The sequence below is a fragment of the Crocuta crocuta genome, unplaced genomic scaffold (genome assembly GCF_008692635.1).
Source record: "Crocuta crocuta isolate KB4526 unplaced genomic scaffold, BGI_CrCroc_1.0 scaffold158, whole genome shotgun sequence".
Lineage (NCBI taxonomy): Eukaryota > Metazoa > Chordata > Mammalia > Carnivora > Hyaenidae > Crocuta > Crocuta crocuta.
The window spans coordinates 1,273,385-1,300,978 of record NW_027532590.1 but is presented as its reverse complement, the minus strand read 5'-3'; the positions used below and the strand labels follow the sequence as shown (position 1 = coordinate 1,300,978).

Below are 27,594 nucleotides of genomic sequence, written 5' to 3'. Positions count from 1 at the left end.
TTAAGGGCGCCTGGGTATCTCAGTCAGTTAAGCGTCCAACTCTTGATCTCAGGTCATGATCTCACACCAATGTTAATAAAAGATATGTGGGGCACCTGAGTGGCTCAGTCGGTTAAGCGTCCGGCTTCAGCTCAGTTCATGATCTCATAGTTCGTGGGTTTGAGCCCTGCGTCGGGCTCTGTGCTGACAGTCAGCTCAGAGCCTGGAGGCTGCTTCAGATTCTGTGTCTCCCTCTCTCTCTGCCCCTCCCTGTTCACACTGTCCCTCTCTCTCTCAGAAATAAATAAAACATTTTTAAAAATTTTAAAAAATGTTCATAATGTTAAATACTATAACATTAATATTAATGTATAAAATTTCCTTCTAGAAACTAAATTATATTGTCCATTAGGCTTAAATAAGTCATATGAACATAGTTTACCTACATGTATTTCTTTATGATATAAAATAACATATGAAATGAAAAAAGTTTCATTAGTTAATTTTCACAAACAGTAGGAAAACAATGCTTAAACATAATCAATTCAGTGTCTAAATGGATTCTGATTTTTTAGATTCAAAGTGAATTACAAAGAATGTACAAAGTGAATTACAAAGAATATACAATCCCTATTTCTCATTGTTCTTCTTTTTCACTCAAGGGGAAAAAACAAATAGCTGGAATTGGAAACATATATTAATTTACTATATGCAACACATGAAGTTAAATTCCATAATTTTAGGAAAGATGGAGTCTTATTTAAAGATTATTGATTACCTAGAAATAGGATAAAGTATATGTAAAATAAACCTCTTGTCCACGACACATGGTTCCTGCAGATGTTATTTCCTTCCTTGCTGTGCTCCTGAACTTGGAAGAAGCTTTCCTGTTTGCCACCCCTTGAAGTTTTTACTGGCCTAATCAGTAAAGACTCAAAAAGATCTGTTGATGATGATTAGAAGAACAAAGGAAGCAGCCAGAGATAATGATATTATCAGCAGGTAGAATTACAGTGTCCATCCTAGTATTTATTAAATAACAATATATAAGATTCAAACTATATTTATTTCAAGGGATTTAGTAGTCCATTTCAACTACTTTCTGACAATTAAAAAATAAATCCGTGTTTTTGGATTTTCTACTCTGCTTTAAATATTTTAGAAATTTGCATAAATTCACTTTGTTTCCTATCTACATTTCGTATCAATTTTTTTTGATTAGCTACTAAGGAAATACAACATTACAATAGAAAGACTGACCTTTCAATGAGTAAATATTTCAAGCAAGGTCAATCTGTAAGAGTACTTTTTTGGGAAAAGTAATTGTCTCAAAAAAGATTCTATAAATCCATAAGTGCAATTATTTCTGTACCAATCATTTAGAAAAGTTTTTTTTTTTCAGAAGAAAAATGGAATCTGACATCAAATCAAAAATTGAATGAATAATAAATTATACAGATGACTTGAAAACAGAGACCTGTTTGGGAGAGCAAGAGCCATTTGTAGGTTACACATGTCAACATATCCTTTGATTTGTATCTAGTGTTCATGGTTTGGAGACGTTTTCAGACAAGTCCTTTCTCAATGGACCGTGAGTGAGCCTTCCTTCCCAGCACAGCTTCCAGTCAACCATGTGAATTTTTTTTCTTTAAGTTTTATTTATTAAGAGAGTGAGAGAGAAAGCAAGCTGGGAGGGGCAGAGAGAAGGAGGGAACGAACCTGAAGCAGGCTCCATGCTGTCAGCAAAGAGCTCGATGTGGGGCTCAAACGCACAAACCATGAGATCATGACATGAACTGAAATCAAGAGTCGGTGCTCAACTGACTGTGCCACACAGATGTCCCCAGAGTAAAATTCTTAGAGCAGTCCACTGTTGTGTGACAGCATCTAATGCGATAACTTGATATGACAACATATGGAGTCAAAAATAAGGAAACAGAGAAACAAAATATCTGATATTCATAGAATACTATAGTATACTATATAGCATATATATTTACTAATATATATTTAGTATACTAAATATATTTAGTATATAGTAGATATATTTAATATATTACTAGTATATTACTATTTATTATACTAAATATATATTAAATATATAGTATACTAAATATAATAATGATGGCATTATTTCAATTTAAGATTTCCAAGAATGGGTAAATGAAAATGTACACTTTAACAAAATTACAAAAATATATATATTTAGAAAATAAGTTTCTCAAGGAAGAAAGAAACTATCAGCAAGCGTAAATTGTGATAAATTACCTAGAGAAAAACAACCAATTTAGAGTATTGAAAATAGTGGGTATAATGAAAATATTTAAATTTTTAAAATTTCATTTATTTTGAGAGAGGGAGAGAGAGAGCGCATGAATGAGGAAGTGGGCAGAGAAAGATGGAGAGAGAGACAATCCTAAGATCCTAAGCAGGCTCCGTGCTGTCATTGCAGAGCTCTACACAGGGCTTGATCCCATGACCTTGGGATCATGACCTAAAGCCTAAACCAAGAGTCAGACACTTAACCACCTGAGCCACCCGGGTGCCCCAATAATGAAAATATTTTAAATCATGTTAGTCCACATTGATTTTTAAATATCATAGTTTACCAATAAACTATAGTCACATTATGCTTATTCATATACATTTTGTTTAAGCATTTATCACATATACATACTTCTAGCACTTATACTTACTGATGAGCTTTCCTGATTCTATAGAAGCATTTTAGTCAAGAATCTGCTGACCTTATATGAATTATTCAAGTACAATTCAAATAGTGAAGGCAAAGTCATCAAAGAAAATCATAATGTCAATTTAGCAAGGAATTTTCAATCTATCAATTTTTCTGAACCTTGTGCAAGCTAACAAATGTATGAAATTCTATAAAATATTGTTACGTATAAATTATAGACGCTCCCCAGATGAGAGACTGGTTATCACATACCATACTGTAATATTTTCCCAGGTTTCTCATACATTAATTTTTCTCTTATTTCTGTAATATTATATTATCACTAAACTCCAGTCTTCTTATGTAGAAGAAAAACATTCCAGACTAAAAAAAAAATTAAAAAAACACCAGTGTTCCATTCTTAAAGGATCTTTATGAGCAAGTGAGGTAAAAGTTGTTTATTCAATAAACAGATTTTAAGGAAAAGGCTCTTAAATAAGCAAAAAATATAAATATGATAATGTCAAATCATTTTTCTAAATAGTAACATATCTCTCATCTATCCTGAGTAAAAAAGCTCCATTCATTGTTTCACTTATCATACTTTTAAAAATATTTTTTATAGTTTTTATTTATTTTTGAAACAGAGAGAGACAGAGCATGAGCAGGGGAAGGGCAGAGAGCGAGGGAGACACAGAATCTGAAACAGGCTCCAGGCTCTGAGTTGCCTGCACAGAACCCGATGCGGGGCTCGAGCACACGAACCATAAGATCATGACCTGAGCTGCAGTCAGACACTTAACCAACTGAACCCAGGTGCCCCTATCATACTTTTTCTTTAATGGAGTGCATATAGTAAAGCTTCTCTGAATACTATATCACTGAGTTTGTGGCCTAGATGTGATCGTTTCCATCAGAACAGAAATCTAGTCTGTTTGTCAGATAACACTGTGGCCCTTTGATAAAATGTGATCCTTGTAAAAATGGGACAGAAAAAGGTATCCACATTCTTGAAAAGTGTTAATTTTTATTGTTTTGATCAAATTATCTACAGGTACATGATAAATACCATATACTGTACATGAGATAATGACTCTGGTTAGAGAGTTTGTTAGTTACAGAAATGAACTAAAGACTATATCATGAGAAACAAGTTGATAAAATCATGCATACATTTGTAAATATACTTTCAGCATAGTTTCCTGAAAAAATATGACATCATCTGGACAGGAAGACGGACAGACATCAGACTCAGGAAGACATGTTTTAAATGTACAGAAAAATAGTTAACACCATAAAATATCAATACCTTTTTTTTGGCAGTCTTTTAAACATTTTGGCTCACTAACAATAAAGTCACTGTGATATTAAGATGGCACATTGAAAATTCGTGGCACATTTTCTTTTTCTTTTGTTTTCCACAGCATATTATATAATATTCATAAAATGATGGACTACTTCACTCTGTCCCCCCACCCCCAGTATTAGCATCTGTCATACACTAAAATATAAATTTGAGGAGTTAAGGAATGGCTGTTGCATAATTCAGAGAGATGAAAGTGAAGAAGTGCAAAATTATTCAAGCATGTTTATACACAGTCTTACATCCAAATCCTTTCCTGGCCTCTAACCTGCAGCTCCTTTTCTCTTTGTTCACATTAACAAGCCAGGCTGGATCATGTGTGTGCTGGTGGGGCTGCCTGAAGGCACCCTTGCTAAAGCTTCCTCAGAGGGAAGCCAACTATTAAAATAAAACCACTTTATTCGTTATATTTTTCTTATAGCTTTACTCTAAAAATATGATTTACATTTGGCTAATAGTTTTTCTAATTCATATTACTTTGTAGGGTTTTATATAGTATCTTCATATCATCATATATATTTTTAGGTACTTAAATTAAAATTATTGCTGTGTTCTAGGAAGACATTTAAAATTACTGCAGATAATTTCCATAGAAATTTGTGTCATTTTCTAGTTATCTATATAGACAATTAATGTCAAAATTCATTATTTTATAAACCGGAAGACATCTCATCATTGTTTAACACATAAGGTGCATCTACAAATGGCTTAAATGAGACTAAAGCTAGTCATAAGGGATAGAGAAAATGGCACTGAACCTGAACATATCAAAAGATATGACAAATAAAAGATGCACTGTCTCAAGGAAATGGAGTAGACTTATTTGGAATTTATCAAGTAAATGCCATTTCTTAACAAAGATAAGGTTGTTGGTTTTTTTTTTTTTTTCATTAAATCTGTGTCACAATGGAACAGGCTGACTTCAGAGTAATGAGCTACCTATTACTTAAGAATTTTAGAAGAAGAATTTGGATAATGTTGTATCAGGAGGGTAATGGTGAAGATTCTGACTTTGGGAGGGAGTGTGAACTGAAACCCCTCAAAAGTTTATTGTTTAATTCTATGAATGTAGATGGAAGAGAACTAAAATGAAGTTAAAGAAAGAAAAAATTATGAAAATGTCAAGTGTAAATCAAATCTTATTTAAAAAATTGGTGTAGGTGTGTTCATATCAATTGTTCTCACTTGTGGAACTTTGCCAATAATATAGATATTTCATGTCTTATACAAATATACTGAATTCAGCACTTAGAACAATGGCAGATACACAGAAGGTGCCTGATGAATATTTATTTAATCAGTGATTGAATTATAATCTGCTGTGTTGAAGATCAGCCTGTATATATTTTTAAAAACAAAATAAGGGATTCTGATGTACAGCCAGGGATCAGAATCATTATTTCTTAAAATAGTATTCTACCGCCTCTAAAATTTTCCTTTTACTTTGCTTATGTGTGAACCACAGAAAATTCTGAGTAAAATGCCTGTTAAGACATTATGAAATCCCAGTCTTACTGTTTATTACTGACTGTTTTTTAGAAGGATAGCTTGAAAAATATTTAGTCATTCTTCAAAGACAGTCTAAGTGGTGTTTTAGAATTCTATTGTTAGTAGTTAGAGAAGATTTTGACCCATATAGCTCTGTTCATGTGTTGTTGAGGCAAAATAATCTGCTTACATAATTACGAGATGGCCAAATCAAATACTACGCTGCTCATATTTCCCACCAGAAATCATTCATATTGAAAACACATCGTAAAATTTTTGGCCTCTGTCCAGAAAAGTTGACTTTTTTTACATTTCCTATTTGAAGGAATTATTCCATTAACGATCTATAAGAGTGTATGTATGGGCAAACATGTGTCTGAGCGCATTTGTGCAGAAGAGATGGAAAAGGAAGGAGATAAGGCAGCATGAAGATGGAAAGTGTAGAAGAAAAAAAATGAGGAAGAGTATCATTGCTGCTGGTTCAAGATATCTCTTTCTTTTGTTCTGATTTCTGGGAGAAGCTTCTCCAAAATATTTTCCCTGCCCTTGTTAGTTTCAAATCCTAGGGAGTTATATTTTATGGACCATGGATTCTAAGCATCTTTGTAATGGAAAAATAAGCATCACTACTTTTTTTAAAAGTAATTAAAATAACAGTTGTCTCCCTATGGAAGTTCACTTCTTAATATCAGTATGTTTCTAAAGAGGAATGGGGGCTGGGATAAAAATTAAATTAATACAATTTGTAGTGTACATTGCTTATTTATTCATGAAGACTTTATATAGCAATGAGAATAAAATGGGACTGTTATATTTTATCACTCCTTATAGTACCTGAACAAGAAAATAAAAGCCTATGTATCTGCCGAGGAAGATATTTCTTAGAAAGGAATAAAAGTACAATGGTATAATGGATAGTTCATTCAATAAAGAGGGAACTTGTGTGTCCATGTACACCGTTTTTTTCTAAAATACTGTATTAAAAATACCAGATGGTCTCATAGTCACAAGCAGTCATTCTTCTTATTTTTAGCATCTTTTTGAAATGTCAAAGTCGATGAATTGATACACTTTAAGGTCTACAATCTAGATGTCATGGAAACTAGTGATTAAAGATTATTTGTTGATCATTGAGATGGACATGATTAATCCTACACTGCTATGAATGACATCATGGCCAAAATAGAGGATGTAGTAAGAAACTATGAAGGTTTTGTGGAAAACAAGACTCAGTGGTCATTATGTTCAAAATTATAATCTTTTATAGAATTCTAATCTTCAAGTCATACCTTTCCACTGCCCATTATTAGATAAGTTCAGTTAAAGAAAGTGGTCTTGTAAAAACTATTTGAAAAACTGTATCTTTCATTTTGCTTAAAATTGCAGATTAGGCAATTGGGATACAGTTAAAGACATCTTAAAATTTTAATACTTGTCACTTAAGAAATTGTACAGTCATTGTAACTAAATTATTCTCTGAAATGAACATGAAGACAGCAATAGTCTGTCAGAACTGGTTGTGCTGTTTCTATAACTCTATAGCAGCAAGTAACAGTCCAGAAGCCAAGCATGGCAATAAAATGATCTGGTTCCAAAACTGAATACCCAAATTAACTAGAAAAGATAGTTATCATAATAGTGTGTGTAATAGGTGAGGATAATTCAAAAGACAAGCTTCTTAATATAAAGATGCAAAACATATTCTCGGAATCACTAGACAATTCTTGACTAATCTCAGTGAACTAAGATAACTATTAGGTTATAGGTTAATTTCTATTGATTATATTTGTGTTGGCTAGATTGTTAAAATGCAAATCCCTGTGGTGGAAACCAAATGTATTCTTTTAACATATTTTAACCAATCTCATGAATTTTATAGTCCTTACCTGGTCAGCATACTGAATACTGATGACTGATATAGTGAATACTGATAGACTAAATGTAAATTTATGCCATATGCATGGAATGACTTGTTTTCTTTACTAGTTCAGCATCAATTATATGAGAAATGCAGATAGTATATACTGATACATTTTGAGAGGTTTTGCTATTACCTATCTTGCAAAGTACATGAAATCTGTCTTGGATTAAGAGACAGGACCTCAAAGATTGTTAATGATTAATTGGTCTAGGACGGCACATTTTCAATCTAGAAGGTTCCTTTTTAGAATGCTCTAATGGTTGCTAGAGACATCTATGAATTTCAGTATTTCCAATTGCCTACTTTTAATACTGAGAGTATTTTCTACTTTTAATATTGGCAATTCCCATATTCCCTCAAGTACATTTCATGGAGTGTGTACTTTATAGATGAAAGGAAAATTTAACTGCCAATATTCAGTCCTCTGAAGTGACTACTAGGTTGAGGTTGAGGTATATCATGTTAAGTACACATAAGTATATTTTTATATATGGATGTATAGTATGGAAGATATACCTATCTTTCTCTGAAAATCACAACATCTTGGAGTGCTAAAGTAATTAACAAATTTCTCTCTTCTGTTAAACAGGTTGGCTTATTTTTTCATATTTTCTTTCTAAAATTCCCATTATCTTCAATAAGATCCTGGGAATTCATAAACCCAATGTATTCATATTTTAAGGATATATAGATTTAAAAACACTTATATTTTGAAATTAAGGTAAATGTTATTAGACTATGTCCATAGAATAGGAATTGATTATAGAATAAGTAGCCATAACAATCTCTCTCTTTTTTAAGTTTACTTTTATATTTTTGGAGAGAGAGAGAGAGAGAGAGAGAATAGATGTGGGAGAGGCAGAGATAGAGGGAGAGAGACAATCCCAAGCAGTCTCTGTGCTCTTAGCTCAGAGCCTGATGCAGGGCTTGATCCCACAAACTGTAAGATCATGACTTGGGCTGAAATCAAGGGTCAGATGCTCAACCGACTGAGCCACCCAGGCACCCCAGTTGTCATAACAACCAGGAGTGGAATAGGCTCTGCAGGTGAGTAACTGCCATGGAGAAACATGAGGAGAGGTTAGAGAAATTTTGAAAATCCTTGGCTTTCTTGCTTCTACACTGTCTTTCTGGAATCTATTTTAAGTGGTAAAGAAAGCTCCAGATCTCCCCTAGAGTTGAACTTCAATTCTACTGTTTGGGAAAGGAAGAAGTATGGCATACGGAATATGTGCTATGTAAGGTACAAGGTTTCTTAAAAATTCATATACTATTGAACCATACACTTCAATGGTTGAAATACATAACAATAAGAAAAATTGCAACCAACTGCATGTACAGAAGTTACAAACTTTTTAATGTGACCGTTTCCAAATACTTCAAATACCATATTAGAATTCCAACCTGTCTGTGGGTCATTAATATATATGGGCACATTTTAATTTTCTCACAATAGCTTTCTGGATGGTTTAATTTGAAATACTCAGGTTTGACACAGGGTTTACTGTGGCAACTACTACCTTGAGATGCTAATTGCAGGGTGTCTTCCAGTTTAAAATGACCTACAAGTATTCGTTAGAGGGGACACATTTTTTTAAACCTTTTGAATTGAGTCATCCAAATATTGTCATGGTTGCCATATGAGTCATGACTGTGAGTATTTTCTTAGGATAGTATGACAACGATAAATATATACATACAAGCAAACCCAGAGATTTCTACCATATCAGTGCCCCTGACGACAAATTGTCATGTGGATAGTATTTTTACATTCCAAGTTTCAGGCATAAAAGAAACATGTTTTAATATTTTCAAATAAGAAAATAAGTGATATCTGTGAATTCTAGGGGTAGGGGAGGGGAAGTAGGTGCATTACATAGTTCTTTTTGTTTCCGGCAGAATTCACTTAATTTAAGCAATGATGGAGACCTTTTGAAATAGGATGTGTAAAGTACAGAAAAATATATTCAAGTATTTCAGAGACATATTGAGACAATGTAGTTTATCATACCTTCAAACCACCTAACTTATCCTCAGGGAACCCAAACAATGTTGTGTTCTAATCTATCTTTAGTACAAGAATATATTTCCATGGTTTTAATTCATATACACCAAATAAAGAAGACTGTGTTTTACTTTCCGGTGCACAGTCTTCAGAATAACAGTAACAATTTCTTTCAGCTGTGACAGTTGCATTTAATGCTAAAGAGTTTTTTTTTTTCTCCCAATAGTACTTTAAATTACTTATAAAGGAGGGCAATTTGGTCCTTCACAAGCAAAAATTGCTGAGCATACATTATTTTTTCAAGAGTTATTTTTAAAAACCATAACTGGATATACCAAAGTTCAATAGCATTGAGAAATTTTTAGCTTTAAATGGCAGTTCTTGCTTTTAGTTTGAGAGTGGCTAAGGTTCAGAAAATAATACGATTGGATTCAAAGGCCGGCTTATTTTTTTCTCTTAAAGCTGAGTTAATTGTTTTCTTAATGTTTAAACTTTTCTCTGTCAACCTTTTGGCATATTGAGTTTCTATTTAGCAAGTCTGACCAATAATTAAACATGTCTAAAGAGAATTCTAGAGCTTTTTAAAAAATACAACAATAATGATAAAAATAATGCAGAAAAATAGCAAAAGTGAAAAAGAATCAGAGTCTGGTTCAATTTAACCAAGAACTCTATCAGAAATTTGTACTTAATTACACTGCATGAAATGAGTTAATGCCCCATTGTAACTGAAATAATTCCATGGGTTGCTGATAAATTTTAAGTAAAAATTGTATTTAAAATTATTCACATCTAGTAAATGCCATATATATTGAAATAATTAGAAATATAAAAACAACCAATCCTCACTTTATAGAAATGACCTATTTATACAATTTAGAATTAAAATCTTCCCTTCTTACATTTGGAGCTAAGAGTTTGGACCCATGTAACTTTGATGGGAAAACTGTTCTTATTTAAAAAATCTTTCATAAATCCATTTTTGTTTTAACTAAGTTCATTTTTATCAAAATTTAAATACTATAATCCCATTAAATTGTAAAGTCTCATCTAAGCTAAAATATAAAAATCTTACTGAGCTTTGTTCATTTATATCAAAACATTAAACATAATTACGTACAATTAAGCAGCTATTAAAAAACTAACAAAACAAGGGTGCTGGCCTGTGTTTTTCCATATTTGGCAATAATTCAAAATTCACAGCTATAACACTTATTTAAAAATGGTAATGTTATTTTCAGTATTTCCATCTTCAAATTTTATATTCTAAACAATTAAATTTAGTATGTAAATAACAAAACTCTTTAATTTCAAATTTATAATTTGATGATTTTTTTTTTTTTGGTATTACATAAGTTGGCCCAATAGTATTTGTATGCGCAATCCTCTTACTGGGTGAGTTTTCTACTGAATTAACTGATTATTTTGTTTTGTAACTATAGAATAAGAAAGTATTTTAAAGCCTTAAGGTACAGATTTTTACAGTCTTCAATATTCCCCCCTTTTTCCATTTGTAAAGTTAATTGTGCAAAATTTACTTTCGTAAGATTTAATGTCATTGAACTGAAAAGCAAGGAATTCCAAAGTAGTTTTCACGTGTACTGTTATGTGATATTAAATAACAATACAAACACGTTGGCAATAATATGTCCACTTACATGATATACTGTGAAAGGACAGATAACCTTAAATTAATATGAAATAGAATCTCCATAGTATATATTTTTGTATCCATTAAAGGACTCTTAATAAACCTTGTGACTTTGCTGTGCGAATCGTAATAATACCTTCCCATATTCCATTTTAATTTGATGGTCATTGTTGTACACCACACACACATATACACACGCCCATGGCAGAGACACTTTCCTTCGAACAGATCGTTTGCATTTGCATGCCCCAGAGGCTTAATCTTGTTGCTGATGAATATCCTCATGCCTAAGAATCTTATAGATAACCCAGTAGAAAATGTTAAAGATCAAAAAGGCTAATGGGAAACAAGCTCGCGAGATGGTGTCAATCTTCTTGGCTCTGTCGATAAAGACCTTCCTCATTTCATCAGGGCTTTTCGGCATTACCTGGACAGGATGGTTTGGGCCCTTTGGGGTCACACTATCTTTTGCTTGCAGACATGGTCCCATTCCATAGGCTGTGAAGCTGAATCGACTTTCCCTTACCTCATCATCCTGTCAGAAGAAAAACATAAGACAACACTTTAGTCATGGAACAGAGCACGTATAACAGGCATTTCAGACTCATAATGTAAACTATATCATGATAAATGTAACAGGTACATAAAGATTGAGTTGCTTTGTTTCCCATTCAAGTTTTACTGATTTATCCCACTGCATCATATAAATGTGTCTATTAAGAAATATGAAGCTCTCAAATAATATGTTTTATTGGAAAAACTAAGCATTCTGGCATTATCTACATATTGCTACAATATATAAATAAATTGAGCAAGAAAAAGAATCTACTGGGATCTTACATTACATATGTTCATATATTATGGTTTTGTTTTTACATAATATAGATAAATAATATGATGCCAAAGGGGAAAATATCAAGATCATTGACTGGATTTTTCTTTTACATAGAGGCAGACTTTAATGTTTATTTCCTATGATTTTTATGTGACTTCACTGGAAATACTCTCTAGCTGAAGAACTCTGATTGGGTTTTATTATTCTCACTTAATGTTACTTCTGTGTTTTACACTAACCCATCTGGAAGACTATAACATAGTCATATATTCTAGTTTATATGCAATTACTTTTCAAGTACATGGATAGAGTTGAAATTATGAATGAAATTTGGCAGAGGTTTATTTCATGTTCTGAAAAGATATCATTGCCTTTCTCTTAAATGTTGCAAATTAAAGAATTCTCCATATACATACACGAAAAAAACCCAAAATTTACTTAATAAAAATATGATAAATGAAAATGTGTTCATTATACGAAAATGGTATTTAGAGCTTATCATGAAATTCATTAAGCAATAACTTAAGTTAGTTCAATTTATTTATTTATAATGTAACAGATGACTGTCAATTACAGTCAAAAATTGGGTTTTTTTGCTACTAAAACTGAAAGTTTATAAGAGGACACTTTCTAAAGTTGTTTTAAAGTTGTCAAAGCTCTCCTTTTATGAAAGTAATTTTTAATGATAATATAGAAGACAAAAATAATTGGCTCAAACTCTTGAAAAATTATTTGGGGTCTGTGCAAGTAGAGGCTGAATGAAAAGTTTATTACAAAATATGAAACTGAAAAATGGAAATTAAAATGGATTCTAAACATGGGAAGATGATCAAAGTTCATGTAATAATGTATAAAATAATTTTTATATTATGGAGTAAAGCAATTTCACATGAAAAACAAAAGCAAATAATTCTTCAGAAATAGCTTAAATGTAAAACGTATTAGCAATTAAATTTGAGGAAATGGGAGTCTGAAGGTCTGAAGTAAAAGCCAATGATCCTAATTACACTTCAATACTGTTGTAATCTTATAAAAATTGGAAATTGAATTTTCAATACTCTTTTAAAAGGCTGTTCAGGAGCACCTGGGTGGCCCAGTCGGTTAAGCATCTGACTTTGGCCCCAGTCATGATTTCATGGGTTTGTGAGTTCAAGCCTCGCGTTGGGCTCTGTGCTGACAGCTCAGAGCCTGGAACCTCCTTCAGATTCTGTGTCTGCTCCTCCTATGCTCATGGTCTGTCTTGCTCTGTCTTTCAATAATAAATAAAAATGTTAAAAAAAAAATTTTTTTTAACAAAAAGCTGTTCATTTATACTGGATTTTTTTTTTTTTACTTTCCATGGAAATTTTAAAGCTAAATTATTATTTGCCTTAAATTTTCTATGTCCCAGAAAAAAGTGGATATACAAGAAATTAAGCTGTTCCTATATAAGTGCTAACATAGGTTCCTCATAATTTAGGAAATCATGCTGGCGTTTGCATTTCAGAAAAAAAGTGTTGTTCATTTGAATAACGTGTACAACTTGTGTGTGCAAATCAGCTGAATGCTGAAGTATATTTAAAACAGCCTTTTAACCTGTATCAGCCCATGTATCGGAAAAAAAATCCATCTCAAAATAGGACAAAAGATAATTTCTCAATGAGCACTTCCAATGAGGAGCTGACATATTAGTTGAGCTAATTAAGAGATGGGTTATAAAAATGCTAGAATTTTAGGATTCTAGCTACTGTTTTTAGTAAAGTAGAATCCACTCACTACCCACCCCCTAGTTTTACTAAGAAACAATTGACATATATTACTGTATAAGTTTAAGGTGTATGGCTTAATGGTTTGATTTACATGTGTGACAAAACGATTATCATAATAGTTTTAGTTAGTGTCCATCATCTCATATAGATACAAAAAAAAAAAATTTCTCCCTGTGATGAAAACTCTTAGGATCTACTCACTTAACAACTTTTCTATAGATCTTGCAGCAATGTTAACTATAGTCATCATGTTGTATATTACTTTCCTAATACTTATTTATCTTATAACCAGAACTCTGTGTCTTTAACCACCTCCATTGACTACCTTTCTAACCATCCATTTGGAAGAACTTACTATGTTCAAACCCTTAGAGACCCCCCCCCTTTCAGTTACTCATCTCAAAACAGAGACAATCTTTTTAAGATTTAAGATATTGTGATAATGTGAACAACCACATAATTTTCCATGGTATCTTTCCACTAACTGTGAGGAGAGGGTTAACCTCAGGCCTGGACTGATGAATGACTTATGATCCTTTCAGCATCATTTCCTTGAAAACAATAGAGCTCACTAAAGGGGGAAGGTGGAGTTTGCTACATTCACTGCACAAGGGGTGCTGTGTGGTGGCCTTTGGGCTACGTGACCAGAATGTATACAAGTTTGGTAAGAACTAAGGGCTGTGGCTTCTCTGTGTCGATGTGATAACATATGCTCTGACGCATGTGGCAATGCGTCTACATGCACCTGTGGATGAGGCTCAAAGCAGCCATGTTCATGAGTAACTGCCCTGCCTCCTGATGAGATGAAGAAATGCTACCGCTGATGTGCCGCCTGCCTCACATGCTCCTGTAGGACTGAGTGAAGCCCAGTATGTCTGGAGGGTCTGATTGACAAATTTAACCCTGCATTTCAGCGTTGGCCACTGAAGCTCACCGAGCTTTCAGATTCTTTCAGACTCAATATGGCCCCAAGTGCAGGGAGGGGATTTGATAAGAATGTGATACTGATCCACCCTGGGTTTGAGAGAGCCAGTTTCATGGAAAATAACTGGGGGTAAATCTTACTATTGTAATGTGGATGACACAGAATGATCCTTTATTGATTTGGCAGACAGGTGCTTAATGAGATAAAACTGAAGGAGACCAGGGCGATAAAACCGAGGGGAAAATGGCTCAAAATACAATTTTCTTGTCTCTGATTTAGTTGATTATCTGTAAAACTGAAACTACTTGGTGGAAAGAGAAATTAGAGCAAGTAAAGCAAGCAGTTTCGTGGCCTGTGCTCCAGATGAAAATGTAAGTCCACTTGGCACTTGGAAGAACATTGCATTTAATCTGTGATGTCACTTCTTTGCAGCCTTAGACAAACAACACTGGAAACTAGCAAGTATTGGGTAACCCTGTCTAATGGAAATATACCATGAGCCACACATGAATACCATGTGTATAATTTTCATTTTAAATTTTACATTATCTGCCATTTTAATGGGTTAAAAGAAACAGATGAAATTAATTTCAGTATTACATTTTCTTTAACTTAATATGTCCTAAATATAATTTAAATATTTACTCAAAGTAAAAAGGAGATCTTCTACATTCTTTATTTCATGCTAAGTCCTTGAAATCAGGCTATATTAAATCAGGTTATATAAAAATATATATTTTTTTAATACACCGGGGCTCAGACTCTATATTTCTTTTAAAAATTTTTTTCAATGTTTGTTTATTTTTGAGAGACAGAGAGACAGTGTGAGCAGCAGAAGGGCAGAGACAGAGGGAGACACAGAATCCAAAGCAGGCTTCAAGACACATGTGGCTTGTAGCTACCATTTTGGATGAAGCATTTATAACATAAAGAAGTTGGGTCTCTTTACTGTGAAGTACCAGCTGATATCTGTGAAGTCTATGCTTTCTAGGATTGACATATGCACATATATAATATATAAAATATATATACTATATATGTTATATATATTATATGTATATGCTGCAGCATGAAAAACGATGTTAGCTGTGAATGCTGACTTCTCACTTGTTGCAGCTACTGGCAGGCATGTAATCAATGACTCTTTTGGAGCAGGTAAAGCCTGGGGTGGTGTGACTCTACGTTGAGGACCAGCTTCCTGGCTCTCTCACTGCTGTGAAATTGAACAGCAGAAGTCGTTACATTAAGGGAAGTAGCAAACCTGGGCTGGCCATGTGATAAATAAAATGAGCCTAGGCAAACCACATTCTCTGACCTAAACTCTGATGGACACTATGATTAGGGGAGTCCTCCAGGCATGGGTTCCCCACATACTTCTCCTTCTGGAAAGGCAGGAGGATATACATGATTCGTGGGTACATTTGCTTTTATAGCTTCCATGCTGGGTTTCGCTGATGGGAAAAAAATTCTGGGCTGTTCAGAAGAAAGATCATGGCCAGAGGTAAATCTATTAGCTCCCTTTAGGTGGCTTTTAAGACACAGAATGAAAATTGAAAGGAGTCCTATGAAAGATTTCCCGGCACATTATTGCCAGCTGGGAGGAAGGAAATCTGTTCTAGTTCCGGCAGCTGCTTCCTTTAAGGAACCCTGGTAAATATGCTGCTTTCATCTCAGAAGATAAATCATTGATGCCAGTGGGGAATGGAAACAAAAGGCACTGATATGGGCTGCTGAATTTTCTCCATCCATGAAGGCAGTTGAAACAAAGAAGACTGGTTTGAAGGCTGGGCTCTCCTTGCACAGCTCTGAGTGGAATATCCAGTGGATGGTATCACCTTTGGCTAAATGTGTGAGTGGAAAAGACATGACACATGAATGAAGGGTCTTGCCATTTCTGGCTTTAACTTAATCTCAGGCAGTTGTTCCCTAGCCCAGTTGTTACAGTTGGATGTACTAAATGGGAAGCTCTTAGAATTGCCTAAAGCTTCCTCTGTGGTAATGATTAAACAATACAAGATTCTAAGACGTTAGGGGGCGCCTGGATGGCTCAGTGGGTTAAGCATCTCATTTTAGCTCAGGTCAGGATTTCATTGTTCCTGAGTTTGATCCCTGCATTTGGTCTCTGATCTCAGTGCAGAGCCCACTGTGAATCCTCTCTCTCTCTCCCTCTGTCTCTCTCATTCTCTCTCTCTCTCTCTCCCCCTCCCCAGCTCACTCTATCTCTCAAAAATAAATAAACATTTAGAAAAAGATTCTAGGTGGGTAAATGAAACTCTTAGTTCTGATTAAGGAAATAGTGGAAGGAGGGGTGCTAAGTCTTTAATTCATTTTCTCTAGACTAGCTCTATCTGGCCTATGATAACACTAAATATATCCTATGGTCTGACTGCTGACTACTTGGGGTCCCTGAAGAAGTCCCCCAACAGCTTCTATCATGATAAATGGTAAAATCTGAAGACTTTTAGAAGGACAATGGAGGCTGGTAGCCTTTTTTTTTTTTTTTTTAAGATTTTATCTTTAAGTAATCTCTACACCCAGTGTGGGGCTTAAACTCACAACTCCCAGATGAAGAGTCTGGTGCTCCACCATCAGCCAGGTGTCACAAGGCACTGGTGTGCTTAATAGACTGGACTAGGGCTTTCCTTTTTAAGTTTATATAAAGGAAAAAGTCTGACACTGTGTGTCCTCATGTGACATAGACCAAGTTAAGGAAATGTGAAATCTCCAGCTTATTATCACAAGCTGGTTTGAAACAGTTTGGTCCAGGTCACTGTCAAAAGGAAGTTGGTTAATGATAAATGGTGGTTTCCCTCTCTGGGGAGAAAGTCAAGGGAGGATTTCGTAACTAGTGGTACATGTGACTAGGTAAAGGTGGCTAACTGACCCACTAAACTTCAGGACCAAGCCCCATTCGACCAGTTTCCGGAAATAATCAGAGTAAACCATAAGAAATGATTTATAAACAATAAAAGACAAACTATTATCTAGTCTGCATCTTGCTATGAAAAATACAGCTTGTAACACTATTTGTAATTTGGCAGATACATTTTGATTCCCGTTGACCATGTTGTATACAGTGACTAGAAGACAGAATGAATTTGAGAGAGGAACAGGGGTGAACGAACTTTGACAGGTCTGAGGCAGGCAACAAGCAGCCCAAGTTCCCTCTCTGAGGCCTTAAAATCTGTCGGCTCTAGAGGTAACTGCTATGAAAACACATGCAGACTGGAATTTCTGGAGAAGGCTCAGCAGTGGTACTGTAACATGGCTGCCAGAGTTCTAGATTGGAAAACTCTCCAATCTATTTGAATGACAACTACTGATATTCTGTTGTGCTCTGGTAGAAGCAGTCCCCAAACTGAAGAAACCCAAAGGTTTCAGTTTTTATTTAGGCTTTCAATACCTATCGTGCTATGATGGGCAAGGTCAGAATTTCAATCTAAGTACCCTAATAAAATGAAAATGGTCGGTTTAGGAATAGGCTAAGGAGAACTACTCAGGAGAAGTACTTCATATACATGAAAAGGTAGCTTATTTGACAATGGACCAGAGACAGAACCTCCAGCAAGAGCTATCAGAGTGGGATTAACCTCATGATTCTCTTCCCACTGAGACAAAGCAGGTCACCTCGTTCACCAACAGAACTTTTACATAGAAGGTCAGGAGTCAAACCACACCTGCAGTCAAATAAATAACTGTAGTTGAAGAAAGCAAGGTAGGTCCACAAAATGGGCTGACTTGAGAACCAGTGTATGTGGCAGTATATCAGAAGAACTGGTTCTTGCTCTCAGAGCAATATCTGGATATTCAAAGCTCTTGGCCCTAGCCAGTGGCGTTGCCTTATGGCCAGGCAAATGGCCAAGGTTAAATGAACAGTGAAGAACGTCCCAGGGTGGGAGACGAAATTCCTTATAAAAATTCCAGGGTAGAATTAAATTAAGTCAAGTAATCTTTTCCTGGTTGCTAGCTCCAAAGGAGAACAGAATGCCAAAACAGATGTCTTGGGCTGGCCATGGATGTTGCCATGATGGTGTCCAGGCCATACAGCAAAGGACAGAATTGTGACATATTCCTCTGTTGTGACATTGATATAGTGAGAGCTTGACCTGAATATTAATGAAAGAAAATATTGCTTTAAAATTGCCTTTGAATTAAATCTCTTGAGGATAAGTGCTAACACATTGCTGGCCGATGGAATACTAAGGTCTTTGACTATAGCTCCTGGAAGATCCTGTGTATTTGGGCAGAAATAGACAGTCCATCTTGGACTTCTTTTATACCATAACAGAAGCCACAACTGAAAATACTATTAATGGCTTGGAACAAAACATTTTTATATCAGTTTAGGTTCCTGAAATAGATCTCATTGGACAAAAGAACACATTGCAACACGACCAGTGTACAAAATGGCCCAAGAGTGCAACATAGTGAAGGCATTTAATTAGAAACTGGAATGAGGAATTAAAACACTTATTACTAAAGACAGGACAGCAAGGACATAAGAAGCTGGCTTGTTCACAGGATGAGTGTGTAGATCACTTGAGTATGAGTGACAGTAACAAAGCATGCCTTTAACAAGGTTTCTAGTTTCTGTGGTCAAAGTGTCGGGGGTTGGGAACCATGCTGTGACACAATTTTGTCATTCCCACCTACAGATATTTCTTTTGTGTTATAATGGTTCTGAGATAATATATCAGATATATATTACATGCCTGATATAATGGTTTTGGGTCCACGAGTGCATTTTCTGATGGGATCATTGATACTTATGATTTATTATTAGATCATATTTATATTAGATAATATTAATAGATAATATCTATGTCTTTAAACTAGGAAGACACCCATGCTCTCTGTGGGTTAGGAGATAAAACATGTTGAGTGCTTGAGTCCTGTGAGGGCTTCCAATTAGTTGAAGATACTTTCAACAACAGAATCTGCTGTTTCTCCTGCCTTTTATTCTTCTAAAAGTTAAGTAAATGACATGAGACTAAAGCTTATTCCTATCTCGTAGCCATTACTGCTTTCTCAAGCCTGTAATCAGGGCTATGGTGCCATAAGGAACAAAGCTACTTGACCCTTAGATGTCAGTTTTCATAGAAAAAATAAAACGTTTGAACAATTTAAACTTAATCATCTTTATGTAGCATCTATCCCTCATAAAATTTGGCAACAACCTGTAAAAGCACCATCATCCTATGTGCATGAAATAATGACAGCCTAGGGGAGGGCAATGTTTCTCCACACTGCGGTCCACAAAACACCTGTCTTGGAATCACTGGGAGGGATGCGGAGGTCAAGGTTTCTGAATGGCAATTGTGGAGATTAGCACCCATCAGCCTTTATGTTGTCCCAGGAATCTGCATTCCCAGCAAGTTTTCTAGGTGATCAGAATGCACATCAAGTTCTATAAACGTTTCCAAGAGGCACAATGTGTCTATGCAAGTAGGCTTGAATTTACAGTGAAGAAACATCTTTTGAACTCCACTCAAATTTACATTTTAAATAACAGTTTATGAACACATACTCTGGGGTGACTTTTGTGTTAGTGTTTAACTATTATTTCATTTTTTAATAATTTCTGTTTTATGTAAGGCTGCTTCTAGGTAAGGCTATACGTAAGGCTATTTATTTGATCTATATCTTTATCCATTTTTAATGTGTTTTTTTTTTTTCTGAGAGAGAGATTGACAGTGTGAGCAGGGGAGGGTCAGAGAGAGAGGGAGACACAGAATCCGAAACAGGATCCAGGCTCTGAGCTAGCTGTCAGCACAGAGCCTGAAGTGGGCCTCGAACCCATGAACTGTAAGATCATGACCTGAGCTGAAGTCAGATGCTTAACCGACTGAGCCACTCAGGCGCCCCTAACCATTTTTAAATCTACTACAGGCCTAAGCATATCCTGGGCAATGGACTCTGCATAATTATGTGTAATGGCATGGTAGAGCACATTATTATTTTCAAAAGCATCTGGAATATAGTTTCACGAACATCATATTTCTTATTAATTGTGGAGTTGGAGAAATAGAAACACTATGAATTCCAATAAAAACATTTCCCTCATGAAAACATCTTGTTCAAATACTTATTTCCTAGTAATGGCAATAAAAACAAGGTGTTGAGGAGAACTGACGTTCTAGAAACATGACAATAAATTGTGCATTTGCATTATAAAAATGTGTGTGTGCTATAGGAAGTCATTTCCAAATATATTCTTTTAATCACAAAAATATTAGATGGTCCAAATTTAAAATCTGACTTAAAATGCCGATGCGCAGTAATATTCTTTATTCCAAGTGGTACTCAAATATTTCTTTGAAATAATTCAATTTTCTGGAGATATCTTCAGCTTGAGATTCTAGTAGACTGAAGCCCACACAGGTAAAGTGTTCAGACCAACATCTAAAACTTCTGACTCAAACACTATGTCTTAGCCAATATTTAAAATTGGCTCAAAATATAGGCAATTATAAAAATTAAATAGAATGAACTAAAAAAGAGCAAAAGAACATGGCTGATTTAAAAAGTAAAATTGAGGACAGACCTTAATTGACTCACGAGTAAACCCACTTACTATGCGGTAAGCAAGTTAGAAGGGTGGCAATGAAGAATGTAAAAACTCATTTAGTTAGTGTGCAATTCTTTCTACAGTAGAACCTGTTTTTGCTAAGTTTGAAAGTGAGAAAAATGTTTCAGTAATTATGCATCAGGACCACACTGTGAAACATGCTACATACATTTTCATTTTATTAGAGAGCTATGCCAAAGACTGACTCATATAACATGCATAGTGTAACTAGAAATACTGAAAACAGAAAATCCAAATGTAGGGCACCTGGGTGGCTCAGTCTGTTAAGCACCCAGCTCTTGGTTTCAGCTCAGGTCATGATCTCACAGTTTGTGAATCTGGACCCCATGTCAGGCTCTGTGCTGATAGTGCAGAGCCTGCTTGGATTCTCTCTCTCCCTCTTTCTGCCTGTCTCTATCCCAATATAAATAAATAAACTATTAAAAAAATCCAAGGGCAAAGGCAGTCATTCAGTTCAATGACCTCATCTCTATCATATAAAATATATATATTAACATGCATGTAAGATAAGAATTTATTTTCTATCTTCTTCCTAGTCCTCAGAAATGACCAACATCTTATTTTGGGGTGTGGGAGTGGTGAGGCATGAAGCCTGCTTTTTTTACCGATGACCTGCATTAGTTATGTAGTAAAATATGAATGGTAGTAAAATACGACACCATGAATGGTGATTTGTTATGTAAACTGCTGTGAGGCACAACAGCTTTAACTACATTATTATATAATGTTTCTCCTCTGGTAGGTGACTTTGGGTGTTTTATATACAATCAAGATGGTAAATAATTATGCCAAAGGTCTTTGTTTCAACAATTTTCTGTAGCTGCTAATTGCCAAATAGGAAAGTAACAAAACAAGGAAAAGTGAATTGCTATTAATTTCCACTTGCAGAATTTCATAGTGTGTGGATTTTGGGAAAAAAAATTAGCAATAAACATAACAGTGGCTTATTTTTTGGGGGGAGAAATCTCCATCACTTAGAAAATTCTGAGGTAAGATGAATTATATGAATGAATTAAAAATTCTTTTTCCAAAATAAATGTCAGTTTAATACATTTGTATACATTGCCCTATTATTTTAAAATGGAAAGCTTAAAAAAATACAATTATACATGAGGTTAAAAATGCATTATAGGTGCAAGTCAATTGGCAATATAAAATTATTTAAAATCTAGTTCTCATGAGAACTTTGTCTTTATTACTGATGATGTGCATTAGTTATGAATTGGCCAAGTTTATGTTTGTATATTGAATTTAGATTCAGAAATGGTTTGGAAATTATTAAATGGTAAAATGTAAGCTTAAACAGATGAATGTTAAGATAAAATAACACAAAGATGGAATAGATACATATTAGAAGATTGAGAAAAATCAAGGAAATAATTCTTTTAAATACCCTTGTATCTGTTTCTAGCACAATATGGTAGATTCATTCAGTGCCAACTTGGAATTAAGGGGTGACATAAGATAAGATATTATGATAGACAACATATGTAAAAGGCAGTATATGTGCTTTAGTTAACTTTGAGATGGAAGTCACTATAATGCACATGAAATTAGGTTAAGTAGAGGTTACATTATTTTATTGAATGCTATTTTCCTAAATAGATAGTTCAGTGAGAATATAGCTCCAAGATTTAGCAGTGTTTCGCACAAACTCTAAATATTTGTTTGCAGGAAATCCTTAATTTCTAACCATTTTCGGCTTACCTGAGAGGATGACATTTTGAACCCCGCCCCCATCAGAGTCACTCAAATGTAATTCAGTTTGAAATGATTGGGAAACTACTTTCCCTCAGGCATGTATCAAAGAAATTTGTAAGAAATATTTTCCTACTCAAAGAATATCTTATACTCCAGACTACAGTCTGAGCATAAACTGAGCTAAATGGAAATTTTATTAAATAATTTAGTATATATGGGTACCACATTGCTTTCAGCTGTCTGTGGAACCTCATCCTTTCAAAATATTGTATAGATATAGATATAGAAATAGATAGATCCATATCTGTCTGTATATCTATATATGTACCTGTGTGCATGTGTGTGTGTGTGTGTGTGTGTGTGTGTGTGTGTGTGTGTGTGTCTTAAGACTATAATGCTGAAAAGCTGTGCAGGGCAGAAAACAATTATTTGTTATTCCCAGAAGTTACTTTGAGTTATTTTTGAAGTAAGACAGCATATAAACACATGTCAATAAAATAATTACAAGCTTTTGTACAGATAGTCAAAATGCAGTCAATGATATATTTTTTCAAATTTTTATTTAAATTCTAGTTAGTTAATATAGTATTATACTGCTTTCAGAATTATAATTTAGTGATTCATCATGTGCATATAACACCCTGTGGTCATCACAACAAGCACCCTCCTTAATGCCCATCGCTCATTTAGCCCATCCCCCACGGTAACCTTCGTGCTTAGCAAAATATAAATTTGGCCTTTATTTCTCAAATCTAGAACTAATGGCCCATTTTTATTTTATTTGAGTATATAAATAACAATGGACATACAGTAACAAGCAGGAAGACAGAGGTACTAGAATATAGTGTGAATATGTTTTCTCTCAGCAAACCACTGCATCATTACAGCGTGATGCAGAAGAAGCTATGAGAAATACATTAAAGCAACCCCATTTCATCCGTTTCTCTCAACAAATAACATATATTTAGAAACACTTTGGGCACTCCTTTATAACCCTGCAGGACGGAAGTAATGATATCACATGTGGAAAGAGGAACTTCTAACCAAAACACTTTCAGGTCATGCATACACCCACACATATACAGCACTGGGGGTAAGCATCTATGACAAGGCGCAGTGGGCACTCAGCACACAGCAGGCTATGACAGTGTGGGGTGGGGAAATTTGGATATAAGAGCAAACTTGTATTCTTTCATAAGAGACCAAAGATTCACTCGCTCCTACCTTAATAGAGAAAAAGTAAGATATGAGAGATTCCACACAATGCTAAGCCAATTCTGAACCAAGTTAAAGGTTTTTTAGGAATAATATTTACATTACTGTAAGGCCTCCTGCTGTGACAAACTTTTTATATTGAGGCTGTTTTATTTACTTTGCCTATTCTGCCAATTCAGAGTGCTTGGGAAAACTGTGTAAACAGGTACTCATGAAAATAAAGGGCATTAGGTCAATGTTTAGTCTCATTTAGATTATGCTGATTTAAAGATTTCAATTGCTCAGACTGTCTCCAAGCAAGATACACAGTTTTTTTTTAAATGATAAATTCAAAGTCTTGTCAGGTTGAGAAAATAGTTTTCAAAAAGTCAAAATGATCACCTCCAAATTTGCACAATGATCAGAATATTATAAAGCAAATGGAAGTCATATAATTTCTAATGAATGTATTTGCATTAGCATTTTGTTTCTTTTTTAAAAAGAAGTATTTATTGATGGTTGCTGAGGTAAACCTAATTTTTCATCAGAGTTCTTTTTGCATTGTTTTGTAAAGCAATATTTAATTAAATATATACTTTTTATACTACAGTTCTTATAGGCATTAACTGCTAGGAAGTTAAATATATTGTCTCCCAAAGAGGCTACTATTTGTGTTAAGCAAATACAATGTAATTAATTTTTTTAAATTTATAGTTAAGATAATTAAGTACAAGTAATTGGATGAAATGAAATTTTTTTCAGGGATGAAAAAGTAAAGGAGATGTGGCTAGCTATGTTGGGAGCAAATATGCAATTTTAGTAGAAAAATTAGCTGAATGATTACATGTTATAAGAAAATTTAGTAAGTGCTTTAAAATAATACTGGCTCTAGATTCCTGCTAGGACATTGCAAATCCTTCAATTAGATGAATATAACATGTTTCCTATTTGTTTATCTAACACTACATCTATTCTTAACCAAGAGGTGCAGCAGAATCATCTGGGGAGGTATTTTTAAATGAACTTTATTCCAGAAATTTTAATTTCATGGTCTGGACTGTTTATGATTCCCCAGCCTAAAGTCTTGGCTTGGGCATGTTTAAATTCAATCACTGCATGTTATATTACAGGCGGCCAAGACAAACAACTAATATGGTCTAGTATAGACCACCTTTCTAACTGTTTAGCTATTATACTTGGACATGTGACCTTGTGATCTCTTTTTCATCAAATATTTCAAGGGATGCTGCTATCAAAACTAAGATCATCTATTTATTATTAAGAATCTTAACATTAAAAATAGATTCTAAAGATACATATGTTGGACAAAGCATTTTACTTTTGCCTTATTTTTAGGTCTCTATTTTCTGACCAGAAAGGCTGCATTTAGAACTTATTTGTACAAATAAATTTTCCTTTAATTTTTGAAATGAATTTTCTCAAGCAAAGGATTACTTCCTTCTTGGAGACTATTAGAAGATTATGTGTGTTATTTCTGTTTAACATATATTTAAAAATCATTTTGACCCATCCAATAACTCAGCTGATAAGATGAAGGATGATATTTAAGTATTTTTTTACTGAGTGAGGGAAGACACTCACTTTTTACTGAGTGAGGGAATTTGAGAAAGAGAATATCCATAACTGAAGGGGGATGGTGGTTGTTTGGATTTAAATATGCAAGGGGCTATGGTTCCCCACCAAACACTGCCTGGGTGCAGAATATGCTGTCTGCTTTTTTACCGATAACCACATTCCTCTACTTAGAGTTAAGAAAGTGAATTTACCGTGTCTGAGAAACGGTAAAACTTCTCCAATGCAAAAGCTTCTGTCTGTGGGAAGGTAAAGTGGACCGAGAGGGATTGAGAAACCAGAGAATCAAGTCATATATGAGTAAATATAATTGCACAATTGGTTTTCATTGCATATATCATTTTCACATACACAGTCAATTTTCACATATGCAAGCTATGAAACCCCCAAAGTATGAAATGAACTTTAAAAAAGCTATTTTTTTTCCTGCACTAAATCTCAGTTACATTATTTGCTCCCTGTATGTTTCAACTAGTTGTTAGAAAATAATCAGATATTACTATTTGTGTATTTCCATGTTTTCCTAGAGAAACACTCACTAGAAAAATTAATCTTGCTATCTTTCTGTGAACTAAAGAATAACGGGCTACAGTATGTATCCTGATATTCTTATACGTAGTAAAATTAAAGAGTCACTTTGGTAGGATAATTCTTTTTAAGGAGGAACCAGAATTGAACATCTAGACTTACAATACAGTCTATTATATTACCCATTGGATACTATTGCTGTTGGATGTGTGGTAGGTGTGGAAAATGTCTGAACTCATACCCCTCATTTGGACACCACGTACCTCATACTTCTCAGCATCTGGCTGATGTATTTTATTATATTTTTGTAAAAGTTTATTTATTTTTGAGAAAGAGAGAGAGAGACAGAGTGCGAGCAGGGGGAGGGGTAGAGAGAAGGAGACACAGGATCTGAAGCAGGCTCCAGGCTCTGAGCTGTCAGCACAGAGTTTGATGCAGGGCAGGGCTCAAACTCAGGAACCATGAGATCATGACCTGAGCCCAAGTCGGATGCTTAACAGACAGAGCCACCCAGGCACCCCTCTGGCTGATACATTTAAATTATATAGAAAGGAGGAGAGAAGTAGAGAAATGGGAAAGAAGTAGAGAAAAGGCAAAACAGCAAACCAAAACGAGAAGAGGAAATAAGTATTGCTTTACTTTGTATTAATATTAGAAGGAAAAATGGTCTTTATCGGTCATTTAAAAAGAAAGAAAAAAAACAGAAGCTTTACCCTTATGACAGAGAGTTTTTTGTCCTGTGATAGTGTTTCAGCCAGTGCCAAGTATCATGAGAGAAAGGAGAACAAGTGGGCAGTAGGAGGAAGAAAGGAGAGGAAAGAGGCAGAAAAGGAATGAGAAAGGTACAAGGACACCAGTCCATAGGGCAGTGAGGGGGAGAAGGAGATAAAGTTCATCTCCCCATCCAAATGTGTTTCAATATACAAATAATGTGCTTTTATTTCCATAACAACTTGAACCAATATAAGCTCAAGCACTGCTTTTGTCCAATGTATTGCTCAGATAATCACAATCCTGATGTTCCTTCCATGCTATTGTAAATTGGGTATTTATTATGATTTTGGAGAGTCAGTTAGACACGACTGAATACACTAGTATGTTAGAATATGTTTACTGTTCAGTACTGAGAAATCATGGGCTGAGGGCTTTAAAAATTTTACGAATATATAAATTGCAGCAAATAGTTCAAAAACGATAAGGAATCCTTATAAAACTTGAATCCTTTCAACATCCTTAAAATTGCACACTATATGAACCAAACTACTCTGTTGAAGATTTGAGCATGTTTTGACTTAAATATTCCAATATATTGGATTCTAGACACAGTTTCTCCTGTGCATACAACCTTGACATTTCTCTATTGTGTATGAGTCCATTTGCTTTTAAATGTCACTTGGCAC

At 34.5% G+C, this 27,594-nt stretch overlaps 1 protein-coding gene across 2 annotated transcripts in view; it reads right to left on the bottom strand.

Moving 5' to 3' along the window:
• Positions 1 to 11,337: 11,337 nt before the first annotated feature.
• The window catches only part of GLRA3 (glycine receptor alpha 3), a 180,672-nt gene continuing 164,415 nt past the window's right edge, over positions 11,338 to 27,594 (bottom strand). Inside the window, exons 9-10 of one of the 2 annotated variants that reach the window (XM_077779663.1) lie at positions 25,861 to 25,905; positions 11,338 to 11,616 (exon numbers count right to left, since the gene is read on the bottom strand). In XM_077779663.1, coding sequence (XP_077635789.1) covers positions 11,338 to 11,616; positions 25,861 to 25,905 — 324 coding nt within the window. The remainder of the gene's footprint in view (positions 11,617 to 25,860; positions 25,906 to 27,594) is intronic. The other variant, XM_077779664.1, reaches the window with a different exon arrangement.